The 16,126-nt window shown below is 39.6% G+C and overlaps 1 protein-coding gene across 15 annotated transcripts in view; it reads right to left on the bottom strand.

Moving 5' to 3' along the window:
- Positions 1–16,126, bottom strand: part of hspg2 (heparan sulfate proteoglycan 2) — a 100,158-nt gene that overhangs the window by 14,760 nt on the left and 69,272 nt on the right. For 11 of the 15 annotated variants that reach the window (XM_085344322.1, XM_085344328.1, XM_085344323.1 and 8 more), the window contains 21 exons: positions 13,808–13,867; positions 11,166–11,288; positions 10,820–10,972; positions 10,463–10,623; positions 10,144–10,221; positions 8,004–8,139; positions 7,707–7,858; positions 6,489–6,633; positions 5,392–5,535; positions 4,351–4,485; positions 4,053–4,234; positions 3,715–3,910; positions 3,336–3,515; positions 2,942–3,202; positions 2,654–2,816; positions 1,915–2,012; positions 1,553–1,819; positions 1,320–1,432; positions 1,037–1,184; positions 817–933; positions 625–642 (listed from right to left, as the gene is read on the bottom strand). In XM_085344322.1, the coding sequence (XP_085200448.1) occupies positions 625–642; positions 817–933; positions 1,037–1,184; positions 1,320–1,432; positions 1,553–1,819; positions 1,915–2,012; positions 2,654–2,816; positions 2,942–3,202; positions 3,336–3,515; positions 3,715–3,910; positions 4,053–4,234; positions 4,351–4,485; positions 5,392–5,535; positions 6,489–6,633; positions 7,707–7,858; positions 8,004–8,139; positions 10,144–10,221; positions 10,463–10,623; positions 10,820–10,972; positions 11,166–11,288; positions 13,808–13,867 (3,030 nt within the window). The remainder of the gene's footprint in view (positions 1–624; positions 643–816; positions 934–1,036; positions 1,185–1,319; positions 1,433–1,552; positions 1,820–1,914; positions 2,013–2,653; positions 2,817–2,941; positions 3,203–3,335; positions 3,516–3,714; positions 3,911–4,052; positions 4,235–4,350; positions 4,486–5,391; positions 5,536–6,488; positions 6,634–7,706; positions 7,859–8,003; positions 8,140–10,143; positions 10,222–10,462; positions 10,624–10,819; positions 10,973–11,165; positions 11,289–13,807; positions 13,868–16,126) is intronic. The other 4 variants (XM_085344324.1, XM_085344337.1, XM_085344331.1 and 1 more) reach the window with 3 other exon arrangements.

Here is a 16,126-nt window from a genome sequence, read left to right as displayed (position 1 = left end):
ATCCTCTAAATATATGAAAGCAAAAGATTTTAATAGCATGGTCAAATTGTTCTTGCAGTTTATTTCATTTTGGGTTTTTTTGCTTTGTTTTTTTTGCTACAATTTGCTACCTGATGGGTGGAGCAAAAATCTGTAATGTCACATATAAGTTGCAAAAGATAAAACTGGCAATGATGAAAATTAGAGCCAGATAGATTTCCATCAATGCTGAATTATTTCATGCCCCATTCATTCAAAAGAGAGAGTATAACTACTGTACTTGCAAAAGCAGCTTGACTTTAGCTTCAAATGTGCATTTGTAATATTGTTCTTCCTTATACATACAATCATTTGAAGCACAGCCGATTTGTACATAGCTTTGAAGCGGATGAACAAGACTGGGATGTGAAAGCAGACTTGTAAGCTTTTTTAATACTGATCACATCTAATATTACCAAATGTGTTCTTGGAATCACGAATGAAAACTCAGTACAAAAACATTGGCCATGCACCATGTCGAATCTGTTTCACAGCCCCAAAATCAGCTCTGAGCTGGATGCATTATGGGAAAATCTGATGCAGCCAAAAAGCAATACTGCCAACATCAGCCTTGAGTTCCTGAGATTCTCAAGCACTGAGACTCACCAGCGTACAATATGAGACCTTCCCACCACACGGGTGAGATGTGAGAGAGATGGAAGGGACAGGAGACGCAGTGAAATTACACATGAGGAGATATGAAAAATATACTACACAACAATGCGCAAGATTTAACAAAAAAGTAATGCAAAATATACACTATGCAATTAAAGCAGATTTAAGTATGTACATCCTTACCATCAACGTTATCAGGTCTAAAGTTGACCTTAATATTGAAAGCTTTATAAGCATTTTTGATAGTTGGCAGGGTGAGGTACGACGAAGGTTCCTGGGCAAAATATGGCATCACTCTCTCTGGAAGGAAAAACAAGAAAAAGAATCACATTATAGTTAACGCAGGCTTTTCTTTGGTTCATACTCACAGCTATTTACTAATATCTCAACTCCCCACACTAACCATGGACTTCAAGTGTAGTAAAGGACTCCACTTTGCCCTGCTTGTTTGAGGCTGTACAGACGTATGTGCCAGAATCCTCATGGGTGACCCGAGGAACTGTCAGCACGTTGGCTTCTTGGAAACACTTAGCAGGAAGCTCCCTATCAAGCTACATAAACAAACAAAAAAAATAAATAAAAAGATTTGTACATAAAACACACTATGCACATATTTTTTAAATAAGGTTTTACCAAAGAGAGACTTTAGCCTCAATAATCTATCTTAACAATGTCTGCTAGGCTACCTTAGACCATTTGATATCAGGAACAGGATATCCTGAGGCCACACAAGGCAAGACTGCATCTGACCCAACCGCCACCTCCTTCGTTTTTGGCAGAGCAGCAATTTGAGGAAGGGCTGTGCAAACAAGTTAGGAATTGAAATGATGATGAGTGGGAGCTTAAGTCATTAATATGTTTGAAAGTGCAAGCATCTGCCTATGTGATGAAAGGGAAAAATGTCCCATTATGAACTCACACTGGACATTCAGGACCACTTGAGACTGTACTGAGCCCACATCATTGGTGGCTGTGCAGCGGTACTGGCCAGCATCGGCCTCTGTCACCTGTTCAATCTTCAGCATGCCACCCTTCACTACAATGTGAGGTGGCAGAGACCCACCGACTTTGCTCCACTTTACTGTGGGCTCTGGGTCACCAACAGCCTGGCATTCAAACTCCACAGAGTTCCCAATCATAACTGTCTGCACTGAGGTACGCACATTGATCATGACCTTTGGCAAGGCTGTGGAAAAAATAAATAACAAAGATGAATAAGGTTGGAACTGGTTTGGATAAAGCAGTGTATAGATTAGCGTATACACAAAGGACGTAACAGACCTTGGATTGTCAAACGAGCAGTGTCCTGTGCTTGACCATACACGCTGCTAGCTCGGCAGATATAAACACCTTCATTGCTTTGCTCTAGGTTCTCAATCCTGCAGGAAAAGGTGATTGGAAAAAAGTTTGAACACATATTATAGAACATTTAAGGGACTTGATTATTTTACTTTTGCTTCTCAGTTGTTGTAGAAAAAAAACATTACAAACATATCAACAAACTACACCGTCGTGTAGGAGAGTGTATTTATCACAGTGAACAAAGGCTCTGCAGTTTACTTTTAGCTCATTCCTTCTGTACTAACCTCCTGCCTGAAATAAACACAAGCACACCAAATCCACGTCTGAACATAGTCCCCATAAATTCATCATATTTTTTCCTTGATATGCAGTTTTCATAATCTGCCCTTTAAAATTAAAATCACATAATTGTAACTTGTTTTAAAAATGTTCAGTAGGAACAAATTTACCTTAACAGAGACAATATAGAAAACTCAAAATGCATTAAGAGATTGATTCATGTGATGACTGAATTGATGCACATTTGTTGACTTGTAAAAAATCCAAAGTACACAATATCACCTCACCTTTAGGTAGATCTTTTGAGTTTATTATGTTTAATTTGTTTTGGGAAGACTAAGATGAGAAGACTAAACTTTCAGGACACACAAACATCCACATACTGACACGTTTTTAATTATGACTTCTTTTCCATTTTCATGAATCCAAAACGAATTACCTGAGCACTCCATCCTTGATGTGGCTGTTTGGTGGCAGGGCTCCTCCTTCCTTTAGCCACTCAATCTTGGTTTCTACACCACCTGCTGCTGAACAGGTGAACTCCACAGCACTGCCCTGGGCTTTTACTTCAACCTGTGGTGCTACACGCACTGCCAACGGAGCTACAAAAAGGAAAGAAGACTGTCGTCTAAGTTTTGCTGTGACACAGCACATAACGGTTACAAGAAGAAATTTTCACAAGAAGAAATATGAGTGGTATTTATTTTAGACTACTGGCCTAACTCACATCTGACTGTGACTTTTGCAATCACTTCACTGTTGCCCACTTTGTTGCTGGCCACACACTTGTAGCTTCCAGCATCCTCAGAGGTAGCTAGGTTTATCTGGAGGTCCCCTTCCCTAACCTCAGCCCTTGGCGAGAGGTTTCCATCCAGCTTGGTCCAAGTATAGGTCAAAGGAGGAGTTCCATGGGCCAGGCATTGCAACCTGATCACCTCCCCAACCCGCACAGCCACATCATTAGGCACAGAGGTGGCATACGGAGGAGCTAGAGACAAGAGAGGAAAAACTCAGTAGATTAACTATAGACTGCAAAACTACTTTAAATCCATAGTACACGCATACCCAGACAGACTCTGAAAAGTGACTACAGAAGCAACAATGGAAATACAGACACTCACTCTCTACATCTAACGTAATGGTGACTTTAGTGGTGCCCATGTTGTTGGTGGCACTGCAGATGTACTCTCCAGAGTCTTGTCTGCCAACGTTTTGCAACACCAAGCTGTTGTTCACAAGCGTGTGCCGCCAAGGCAGAGGGGACCGCAGCTTGGTCCACCTGATTTCTGGGGCAGGGAAACCTACCAAAAGACAAAGCAGGGAAATAAATATATTCTTTTCAGCTCGGCTTGAAATGGACACTTTCAAACTGTTTACTTCTTGCAGTATTCACTTAAAATGAAGCTGATTTTACAGGTTTTACCTTTTTATAGTACTACAACATAAAAACTGTCAAAGTGTATTTATAAAAAGGTTTCAGATGAATTCAAAATACATTACCGTGGGCCTCACAGCGCAGTGTTGCAGTTTGACCCTCCACTACAATCATAAGCGGTTCAGGAACAAAGGCCCTGGGCACTGTAGGCAACTGGGATCCTCCCTCGACAATTACTTCCACCCTGGTCTCAGTAGTACCTTCATTGTTTCGAGCTGCACACACATATGTGCCACTGTCTTCTGGACGTGCTGCTAGTATCTGAAAAAAGGACATAATTAAAAGAGATAATATTAAAATAAACAGACAAGCACTGACTTGGAAGCTGGGTCTTTAACTAGGAAAACAGGTAGAAATCTGGATTGGTTTGAAAATTTTGACAGTGGTCTAAGAATATCAGTACCTGCATGACTGCGTTGGACTCCACGAGCACAGGACTGCTCAGCACTACCTTGCGGTTGTTGTCAAGCCTGTGCCATGAAACCAAGGGGCGGGGCTCTCCTGAAGCTTGGCATTCCAGGTTAATGGGCTCACCCACCCTAATCTGTACAGGCCCGACAGGGGTTACCGTGGCCACAGGAGCCTCTGAAGGTACATACGCACAATATTGGTATGGAGTGCTGATATTTAAGCAGCCACTAGAGGGAACCATCGTGCAAACCAGTTTGAATAAAGTGCTGAATGACATGCATGCAGCTTACCCTTAACAATCAAAGACACTATGGTGTGCGTGATGCCGAATGGGTTGCTTGCCACACAGCGATAGGCACCATGGTTGATGGTGCGTGCATTGGTAATGGTAATAACAGAACCATCAGAGCTGACTTTGACATTGTCTGCAGAACACAGTGGCGAATGAAACATTAAATTAGCTTTAAAAACTGAAGAAGACATTTAAAAAAATTGTACTCAGTCTACAAAATCAGCAGTAGTAATCTCTTATTCACTGGTACAAAGAGGTATCTAATTACTTCTTTAAGACAGACAAAAGTGTGAACCTTTTTGGCGGTGTGGGGTTTGAAAGAAGTAAAACTTCACGGGAAAGGAGAGTGCTAATGAAAACTCATTTAGAATTTCTCTTTCAGGTTGGGGTGCTGTCTGAACATTTTCTACGTTTGTTTATCAGAAAATACTTTGTATTAGTCATATTTTTAATACTAGAAATGCTCTGTGTGATTTAGGCTAAGAAGCTGCTTGACGAGAGCATGGAGGACGAAGTACACAGAAGCTTTGAATTCAATGTCCCACCTTTGAGCAATCTGACATAATATGGACACCTGAAAGTTCAAAGTTCACAAACTTGTGAACTTTCAGGTTAAAGATTTTTTATTGTCCAATTTAACCGTGGTGGACATGTGGTAACATTTAGAAAAGTTCAGAACTATAGTAAATGTGTGAAAACACCCTGGTTTTTATCCTTAAATCTCAGAAAACTCTCAAAAACATTCAAATATGTTTTTCTAGCCCCCCACGTAAACCCTTGGTTTCACTGTAAAAGCTTTCACTCTAGAAAATATGAATATTTATTGATCATATTTATAAGCAAGTATCAATTTGTTATTACAATAAAAAGGACGCTTTCTCAAAAGCTCCCTGAATGAAGTTTAAAATTAGTGATTAAACATAGAATATATTATGGAGGGTGAACTGCAGCTGTAACTGATTGTAAATAATTATGTCATAAAATCAGTAGTTATTAAGAAGGTTTTGTTCTTTAAAGGCGGTTTGAGCACAGTAATTACCTGGCAATGGCTTGTTACTGGCCAGTTTCCACTCCAGTCTAACAGGCTGGGCTCCACTGTACACATTGCATTTGAAGCTGGCTGACTCCCCTACACGCACTGCAGCGCTGTGGGGTTCAATGGCAATGATTGGGCTCTGCTGGCCTGCAGCAGAAAGCAGTGGTTTTGACTCTGGACAAAATCTCTTTGAACAATCTCATTCATTTAACTGATATACTAGTCACAAAAACATGAAGCAACAGATTCATCATGGTGATGGGTTACACTGGCAGCTGGGAAAGTAACTCAAACATCACTGAAGTCAAGGAAGAAGTGAATGAGGATGAGATCATGGGATAGTTGCAGGGAAAATAATTCAATCTGAGGTCACACTGGGCAACACTGGAAACTGAAAATGGAAAGTTAATTCATGAAGTGAAGCAGTGAGAACAACACCTTCCCATGTAATGCCCTGTTTCGCCCAGCTGCTGACGGATGCTGGCAAATAAAAATCCCTGGTACTGTCAATCTCAAGCATGGTGAACACAGTGAGCTTAAACAATGTGAAAAAACCCAATGGGCTCTTAGATTACTTGAGTCTGTCAGTCAGTCTTTATAACAGAACATTGGAAACAATCAAATATTTAAACTGAGTCATTTTACTATTTCACAAAAAAATATTAGATCATTTGAATATAATGGCAACGGAAAATCAAAAAAAAAAAAAAGACTGAGCAAAGAAGACTGGAAAATTAAGTGTTACCAAAAAATAAAAAATAAACAGCTGGAAGAAAATTTTGCAACTAATTTGGTTAATTAGCAACAGGTCACTAACATGAGTGGGTCTAAAAAGAACATCTTTTCATAGATTCTCTGAAATAAAGAGGGATGCCAGTCAGCAGAAAAATTATTTGAGCAATTTCAGAATAATGTTCCTCAACGTACAATTCTGAATTCTGAATGTCTCATATTATGGAGGTGCATTAGTGCCTATAGAATGGGCAGCTTGCACATCTGGAAAGGCACCATCAATGCTGAAAGATCCATACAGGTTTTAGAACATGTGCTCCCGTATGATATCTTTTTCAGGGAAGGCTCTCAGTGCCACACAAACTTACGTGAAGAAGACGAAGTAACAGACACAGAGACAGAGGCCTGATGGACACGAGATCCAGAGCTGCCGGGGTTTCCTTGTACTCGACAGATATACTCTCCTGAGTCGTCTGCAGTAGCTGACAGGATTCGTAGCTGACTGCCCACAACCTGCACAAAGGAATCGAGTTGCTTCAACTGAACATGCAAGATGAAATTACCACCTTACATTTACTACTGGAAAAAAAATCAATACACTAATGAGCAAAACATTATAACCACTCACTAATGAAGCCAATATAATTGATTATTATGTCTCAACATTACACGTTAAGCTGAGGAATATATTCACACAAGTTACGGGAAATTTAATGATAGTTACTAACATAAAGTATGCTGTTGTATATAGGGCTGCAAATTCACAGACCAGGGACTGAACTACATTTTAAGCAATTGAAGGAAGCCAGCTGATTCCCTTCTCTTTGAAATCGTGTGAACAGCTAACATTTACCAGGGGAAGCAATGCCACCAGGATGCACTGTGGGAAGGATGAACCCTACAGCTAATTTCCCCAGATGAAACTCAAACTGAGCATCTGTGAGCTGCTGTGGAACAACAAGTCTGTCATCACATTGAAACTTAGGGGAGTTAAAGGATTTGCAGTTCATATCTTGTTGCCAGATACCACAAGGCCTGAAAAGTCTATTTCTTGGTGGTTCGCAGCTGTTTTGACAGATGTGTCCATCTAGATTATTTTGTGTGACATGCTTAGTTTTGGAGATATCATTTTTGGAAATGTCAGCCTTTTCTTGAACTAGATGGCATAACTTTCTGGTGGTTAAAGCATTAAAAAAAGTCAGCAGTAATGTCTCGTTCCAAATCTTAAAAGTTTTTCTTACTATTTACTGTTTTTACAAAGTTCTTTTGTCTGAAATACATGCTAACTGTGCATGCATTACTAAGGATTATATATTACTATTACTATATCTGACATAAAAATGCTGACAAAACTGATATAATGGATAGGCACAAAAGTAGGTTGTGCATACACTGGACTTTGGCAAGAACCGCGATCCTTGTGATTGTATAGTATGTACTGTATGCATGTTGAGTGAGTCTAAGTCAAAGAACCAAATTTATGTGCAGTCTGGAAAAGATAAAGGTTATATAGATTATTTTCCCTTGCTAGCATATAAGATATCTCTTATCAAATGGAGGAACAATGACGCACAATGTGTGATTACCTGGTGATTGGCAGAGAGGTGTCCACTAGCTTTAGTCCAGATGACAGGGGGAGGAGGATTTCCTGGCGCAAAACAATTGAGCTCCAGATTGTGGCCTACTTGGACATCAGCTATGGATGGTTGGATGCTCACCACATTATAGCTATGATCAGCTGCAAGGCACAAACATAAATAGTTAAGCTGAACAGTGTTTTTATCTGTCAGAGTATTTATAGTAAAACACAATAAAATGAAATTAAAATTGAAAGTTGTGTCTGAGCCACTGATGACTTTAGTTTGACTACCATGCTGTCTTACCTTTGTGCACACTGACTTTAATGGGAGCACTATTTGAGCCAATGCTGTTGCTGCCGACACACATATAAGTACCCGAGTCGGCCACCTTGATATTAGGGATGAACAGAGTACCGATGTCGGTGCGGTCATTACGAGCCTGGAGAGGACATACAAAAATGAGACAAACTTAGAAACTACATTACCATTCTTTTGTGAAACAATACAAAACAAGCGTTATTTGACTTATATTTGCCTCATATTTGACAAAGATAAATCATAAACTGACAGAGCACATTACTTACCTGTGTCCCTTGAAACAGCACAAATATAACATTGCTGATTGAGTCACATTACTAGCTAAAAGCAACACAAAAGCGCTATAGCATAGGTCTTAAAGACGAGACAAGAGCTGTTATTACTCTAGTTTGTACAGTTGTTTATGAATTTGGTGACACTGTCCATCGTACATGGAAGTGTAAAAAGTAGTGCCAGCTTTACTACGATGTTATGATTTGTTAATAGTCCATGATCAGTGATAATTACAGCACTGTGCACTCATCTTGAGGACTTTTCTTTATATTTTGTTCCCATGCTTCCAGCAGCCTTCTTGATTTTTTAGGTGGTCTCTTCTCCATTTTCTCTTATGAAGGTCTTTCAAAATTCTTTGAACATTGGCTGTTTTTTAAATCCTTTTAGACCATTTGCAAAGGAAGGATTTTTGTTTTTTAAGCCACGTACCACTTACCAGGCCTAAAAAAGTATCTAGAGCAAATAAACAGTATCTGTTTAGGAACAGATGCTTCAAACCGCTTCAAGAATTTACAAAGAAATGTTGCTTAAGAGCAATATTTCTTGTGTTGAATCATAAGCACAGACTGAACAAGTATTATTGTTCAGTCCCAATTCCCAATTATTGACTTTCAAGCTGGTTTAAAATTGAACAAACTCTGTTTTTGCCTTACATAATGTACCTCGATTTACATTTGCACATTTCAATAAATCACTGTACCTATTTTCAACTTTCCTAGCAAAATATAAAGAAATTTGGGGTGACTCAAAACTTTTTGCACAGTACTGTAAATTTACTACAGCTTACAGTTGTTGATCACCAAAATAATGAAAAAATTACAACATTTAGAGAAGACAGGTTGTGACAGTTAGCATTTTAAAACAGGTCTAAACTTTATATCCACCATCAAATATCTTAAAACAATTTCACCACATATTTATGAGCTCCTGAGACTTTTCAGCTAGCAACTTGACTTGTTTGTACTCTACTCCACATGGCAGTCAGATGCCCAGCAAAGCTGAAAATGAGCTTGTATTAAGTTTGGAAACACCTTAGATGGGAGGAGAAACAGAAAGGGGTTGGTCTGGGGAGGGATTACTGTATCCGGGGGGTGTCAGGGCATCCATGGACAAAGCTGCTTAGCTTCGGACCATTCAACCGTGAGGGAGGCTAAACCGAGCAGTGGCTGAGGCGGGCTGTGGCTCAATGTGTGTCTGAACCCATTGACAAGTTTTCAAAGCAAGCTGTTTGCTAGAGCATACAGAATTTCTGCGTGGTCGCACGGCAGAGCCCGGCTCCCCCTGGGAAAGGCTGACACAACGCAGTGGCTCTCTGAGGCAGAACTAAACAGGCCCCGAAGCCCTTGTCAAGCCGAGGAGGGCCGGTCAGAATCCAGACTAACACAAAACCCTCTGGGCAGGGGGGCAGAGGGCTACGCCTGGCATAGAGAAAAATATGTCTGAAATACCTACAGTACCTACTGTATGCTTAGTGCTGTTAATACACTCAATGGAATGATGGGGTCAACTGGGTGCTGAGAACCCAAACATTTGAGGGATGGTATGATATGGACAGCACAAAAACAGGACACCATGGAATGCCTTTCTTATTACAACATAATTTAAAAACAGGTACTGCATGCGAGTACACTAAGAAGTCAACCGGGCCAAGCTAGTTGGTTTTAATGTATTTGGCACCAATGCCACAATGACTTAGTGAGCAGCTGTGACAAATTAACATAGTTTACAAAGTGTGAATCAAGGACACGTTTGATCATGCACTTAGTCGACAATGTGTGAAGACAAGGTCAGTAGAGGACAATGGATGTGAACTATGAGACAAAACAGACAGACGGTGGACAGATGGACAGACCTGCAGGTCCTCAATACGTCTCTGTAACACATCGAGACTGTTGCTTTTAAACTGATGAAAACCGTGAGAGGGAATAGCCTGAGCAAATGTCAGAACAGGGTAGGACAAAAAAAAGAAGAGGAGGAGACAAACAGAAGGGAGGGAAAAATAAAGTTAAGAGGTCAAAATGCTGAAACAGCCATAAACACTCTGATTACCATCGGCACTGGACTTACCTTGAGGTTTTAGATAGAGATAATACAGAAAGGAATATAAATGCGATTACCGTTTTTAATTAAATGCTGTTCTTTCAGGCATTGGAAAGATGGATATAGCTCACCTGAGGGGGGATTTGTCCTCCATTTTTCAGCCAGGTGAGCTTCGGGGTGGGTGATCCCGATGCTCTGCAGTACAACCTCAATGTGTCACCTTCTTGGACTTCTGTATTTTGAGGACTGACTTGGACTTGAGGTAGGTTGCCTAGACCGCTAGGGTTAGAGTCTAACCAAAGAATGCAACATGACATTCAAAGACACATATTGTGATCACAGGAAACTGGAATCATCTGTTAACTTAGAAAACCACTCTATTCCTAAACCCGAACATTGTATTTTGTCCCCAGATAGTTGTGAGTCCTCAAAATGTTTCTGTGGAAACATGAAATAAAAAGGCATACACACTTAAACACAGTGCATACTTTGGACAAGGAGAGAAACCCGCGCTGTGTGCTCGCCATGCGTGTTTAGGGCCTTGCAGGTGTAGTCTCCCTCATCAGCCGCGTCCACTGAGGTGAAGGTCAGTATGCCACCTCGTATTACTGCTCTCTGACTCATTCGGTTACCTGGACCTCCTGTAGGGATCACACAATTACACTAATGTAAATCAAAGCAGTGGGGGTAAGTTTTGTAGATTTCTTTTGCTGGACTAGATTTCCTAGAGACAAACACAACATAGCGGAATCTGGTCTTTCTACTTAAATAACTAGAAATAGCTCAATAAACCCTGCATTAAATAGATTAAGAATGAAATCCAACTTATCATACCAATCCATTCGATGGCAGGGGTTGGGTTTCCAGTTACTGTGCAGTGGAACTCTGCCCTCTGGCCTTGATAGACGTTCAGCACTGAGGGAGTTACAGTGGCCAGAGGCCGGGCCCCCTCTGCAGCTACAGAAGGACACAATTCAGTCAAGCACAGCTCTAAAATCTCGCCAGACCTAACATGGAGAAACAGACCTTCTAAATGAATCATGAATTTTTGTCAGGAGACTACAGCCTCTGCTTGACCATCGGGTTATTTTATTACAAACTGTGGAAATGTTTTTACATGTAAGGGAGTGATCAGACTTAGAGAGAAAGTGATGGCCTGTGCCTCAACCCACTTGGCAGCCTAAATCCCCAGTGCAGACAAAACAGATGAGATGTGGCATGCAGTCCTTGGCAGGGCCTCTGGGTATATTGCTGTCTACGCCAGTTTGGCTAGCTTCTGGACTGTGTATTCGATCCCAGGGTAGCAGACCAAAAGAAAGGGCTCTTTCAGTCGGATGGGAGGAGGCTATGTACTGTAGGCTGAAAACTGGGATTTTTGAAGCCTTGGCTAATCTTTGACTCTCTGACCCCAGTGACACGAACACTCCAGGGCGTTCACTGTGGGACATGAGGCAGGCATGACAGTCTGAACACTGGCTTAGCATCTATGAACTGATTTGATTATGACTATAGATGTATTTTATTATTTGTATTTGTTATGTTTTGTAAATGTCACGTCACAGCAAGAAGGCCGTGGGTATGAATCCTCCGTGTGACCTTTCTATGTGAAGTTTGCATATTCTCCTCATGCTTGCCTGGGTTCTCTCTGGATTCCTCCCACAGTCCAAAGACATGAGGTTTGGCTAACTGGTGATTCTAAATTGTCTGAAGGCGTGAATGTGAATGGTTGTCTGTCTCTGTGTGTTGGCCCACTGACAGACTGGTGACGTGTCTGTCACAGGGCAGACATGGTTGCCCCCCACCCACACATACCTGGATTGGATAAGTGGAACAAAACGGATGGATGGATGTAAATGTCTATGGTAGAATCAGTGCAACATGCAATAACACTTAAAATACCAAAAAAGGAAGAAAACCCACCAAAAAACTACTTCTCACATTATTAACATGGGATCTGTCTTAGCAGTTAGCTTTGGTTTTATCTGCCCAGTTTTTGAGATATAATTCTTCTCATCTTTTTTTACTCTGGTTATACTGTATTACAGTAAAGGTATTTCATTTGCTATTCAAAAAGACTAGCAATATCAGTAGTTCCATTAGTTTGTACTATTTTTTAACTAAATGCCAAGAAACATGTTAACCTGCATGTGTTTAGGAAATATATTGAATAATTTGCTAATTATCACATTTTAAGAAGAGCTCAAAAAGATTGGATGTTTTTATTTAACAAGTTTTAGGGCTATAAAAAATACCTGACACTCTCGGCCTGATGATGGTGCTATGTGAAAGGTTTACTGGTGTTTACAAACAGTTGTGAAAGGATGTGAATATGTGTAGTGCTGCATATTTCATGGCAATCCATAAAGAAGTTGTTGAGGAATTTTATTCAAAAAAACATAAACTGAGCACTGAGTGAGTCTGGAAAATAGTCATGGGAATAAGAGTTATTCTCTGGGCACCACAGATATTATATGGAAATCCATTCTGTTACTCGTTGAGCTAATTCACCTGTGGCCACTGCAGAAAACAACTATCTATAATCACACTAGAATTAAGATACTGCTTTAAGAAACAAATATTTTCTTCATACAGTGTTTGATTGTATGAAGCCACTGCAGTATAGTTTAGCCTAAACACTCACGGTGTTACTTGAAGTACACTTCCATCTGAGTATCTCTTCACACAAATGGAAGTGTGGACTCCAGTCTGCTATGCACATTTAGCTATGATGCAATGGGGTTGTGATGAGATGTATTAAGCACAGTATGATGTTTGAAGCCCAGATGACAGTATAAAAAAAGTTTAGCATGATTCCTGAAACGATAGAGGAAAGTGAAGAGGAAAAGAAGGTAAGGATGAAGTGACATTTCCTATTTGACATTCTGTCATATAAAACATGCAAGTACACAACCAGAAAATTAGCTGGACAATTATTATTTTAACAAAACATACTTAATTACTTTGTCCACGTTATATTTCATCTTTTTTGGTCATCTGTAACTAGGACGATAAAGTAACTGAAAGGACTCCAGTGACTGAAAAAAATAGATTTTTAAAAGTCTTTTTCTAAATGATGGAAAGTAGACTCTACATTCACAAGGAGATGCCCATTGGAATGAACATGCACTTTTCCCAGCAGTGATGGATCCAAATGAACCAAAAAAGTCAAGTAGGAACCAGTAACACTCATGTACAATCTTATAAGCCTTAATTCTAAGAAGGACACAAAAAACACATTTTTAGCTCTAAATTCGACTTTTTTGATACTTTTTGAACACCACATAAGAGAGCATGTATGCTCCAGGCTATTATTTATGCAGCGTCTGCAGCTGTTGCTTGGGTGGTTGTACATGGATGTTACCAAATCACTAGCGCATCCATGCTGTGGAAGATTAGAGCATGCATGTAAAGGAGACAGAGAGAGGAGGGTCCTTCTAGGGAACCCTGTAGAAGAAATCATGCTCATGCGGACTTACTATGTCTGCGTCCTTCAAACATTTCATAGGATGTGTAAAACATCTGAGTCTGTGAGGCCTCTGGATATGAGGGAGGGAGGAAGGGAACAGGTAAACTGACAGGTCAGCTTTCTGAAGTAACGGTGGTTTACCTCGCATCTCCTCAGAGACACTTACATCCGTCCTTGCATGTGAGTCGCCGTAGTTTTTCCCACTCGATTGCAAACATCATCACACACGATGTAAACATGTTAAAAAATCATGGGATTGAATTCAAATGGCACCACTTTGACATTTGTTTTTCCATTTCAGCTTGTGGTTTTTTTAAATTGTTTAAGAATTTGTCACTCGTGGTGCCATTAAATAGCTTCATGCATTCAAATTAATACTTACCTAATACATATTGTGTGAGTCAAGATAGTTTCCGAAATGATGCTTTGAAATTTATCAGTTTTATGCTTATCTAACAATGAGGAAAACCCACTTAGACTTTAAAGTCTGACCACCACATGTGTAACAGACAAAAGAATCATGAAACATACAAACACACAGACACACAGACTCAAAGAGCATCACTATGAGAACTGTTCAGCAACACAAAATTAAGATATACAAAGTAGCCACATGCAGGTTAGTAGCAAGAAGCTGTTTTAAATACAGAAATTTCAGGTGCTAAAAGCCAACATACAGCTTGTGGTCACCCTGAATCTAAAATATATTATAGATGTAAATGAGTGAGGCTGTAAAAAAAAATCTCTTTGTTCTATATGTGATACTTTTAATAACTTTTTTTCTTTTAAACATATTTCACAGTTAATATAAATACATTGTAGTGTACATTACATAATTTTGGTGTGTTTTAAAAAGAAAGTAAAAAAAAGGAGAGTAAATTAAAAAATATATTTAAAAGCACATTTGTGTATACATGCTGACATGTAGCCTTTGAATTAATAAGAATGAAAAATAAAGAAATCTACTCAGTCGACTGAAATAAAGCCAAAAGACAACATTTAAAGTTTAACCTGTGAAATTTAAAAGTTTTTTTTTTTAGTAAAAATACTTAAAATTGTGTGAATGTAAACAAACATCTTGCCATGTAACTGTGTCCACGTTGCCTTTTTTAAAGGTTCCTTTAAAAAGCCACCCAAAATCTACATTTCTTATATATTTGATTTCATGAAAACATTCTAGGCTAACAAATTTCAGTCAATCACAGAATCAAAAGCACCAACAACATTGACAAAGTGTAAATAAAAAACATAATATACAATTGTAGTTGATTTAATACATGCTTTTTTCTTTTTCTTCTGCAGGTCAGATGAAAAAGTCAGATATTGAAGTTTTTAACCAACAAAAAATTAGAAGTAGCAATCAATACAAAGGTGGACTAACACTAAAGGAATGAAACATTACTATTACAACAGTACAGCACAGTTCAACAGTAAATTTAAACATAGATTTAACCAACTGTGTGACTAGTAGCACCATTTTGTTCAACAACGTTCATCATCAGGATGGTAAGTGGAGTAACAAAGCAGCCAGTAGTTTCATGAAGGGACACTTTAAAAGTTGGGTAACACAAATACTCAAGAGTAGTAGGACTTCTTCCTATTCATCCTAAGCACACATCGTGGCATCCGCATTTCCCCTCGTCTTATGCACTACGCTACACACACTACACTTAAGCCAGGGAGGAGCATAGGAGCACACCAGAATCCAGCACCCTGCTAGCAAAATGTTTGGCGGCACCAACAAGAAAATCTATGAGTAATCAGGAAGCAACCAGACCACCACCGATTAATTATGAAAAAATAAACCAAAAAACAAACAAACAAGAAGATAAAAATCAGCAGTAGCTTCATCAGAGTGTTGGCAGAAAGCATTGTCCACAAATCACATCTCCAAAAGAGATATGACCTTTGAGTGCCCATTAGTTAATCTGTATGCTTGCCCATGTATATTGTGTGTTATATCTTATGTTCTACAGTTTCAGTTATTACCAAACCCACAAGCTGTATTTCTTCATATATATTCCAGGAAACCACATTAAGAGACACAAAAGACTGTAAGTTAAAAAAAAGCAGAGAAGAGAGCTGATTGATTGGCAGCATGAGGTCAGACATGTCATATATGTGGTAACTGAGAGCAGAGGGCGAAAGCACTGGGAGTTAGAACTGCAAGCGCTTAGGAAGCTGTTAACCCTGAGCTGAATGTTTACATCACACGGCGTGAAACGAAAAGCATGCACTACTGTAAGACGACGGACTGGGGTAATGTGTGAGGATGAGAAAGTATGGTAGTCACAGCTGGTATGGCAGCAAGGCGTGATGGGTAATGGAA

This window comes from Diplotaxodon limnothrissa, linkage group LG20 (genome assembly GCF_057381915.1).
Source record: "Diplotaxodon limnothrissa isolate DT_005_m linkage group LG20, D_limnothrissa_male_GT1.1, whole genome shotgun sequence".
Classification (NCBI taxonomy): Eukaryota; Metazoa; Chordata; class Actinopteri; order Cichliformes; family Cichlidae; genus Diplotaxodon; species Diplotaxodon limnothrissa.
This window is presented reverse-complemented; position numbering and strand designations above follow the sequence as displayed.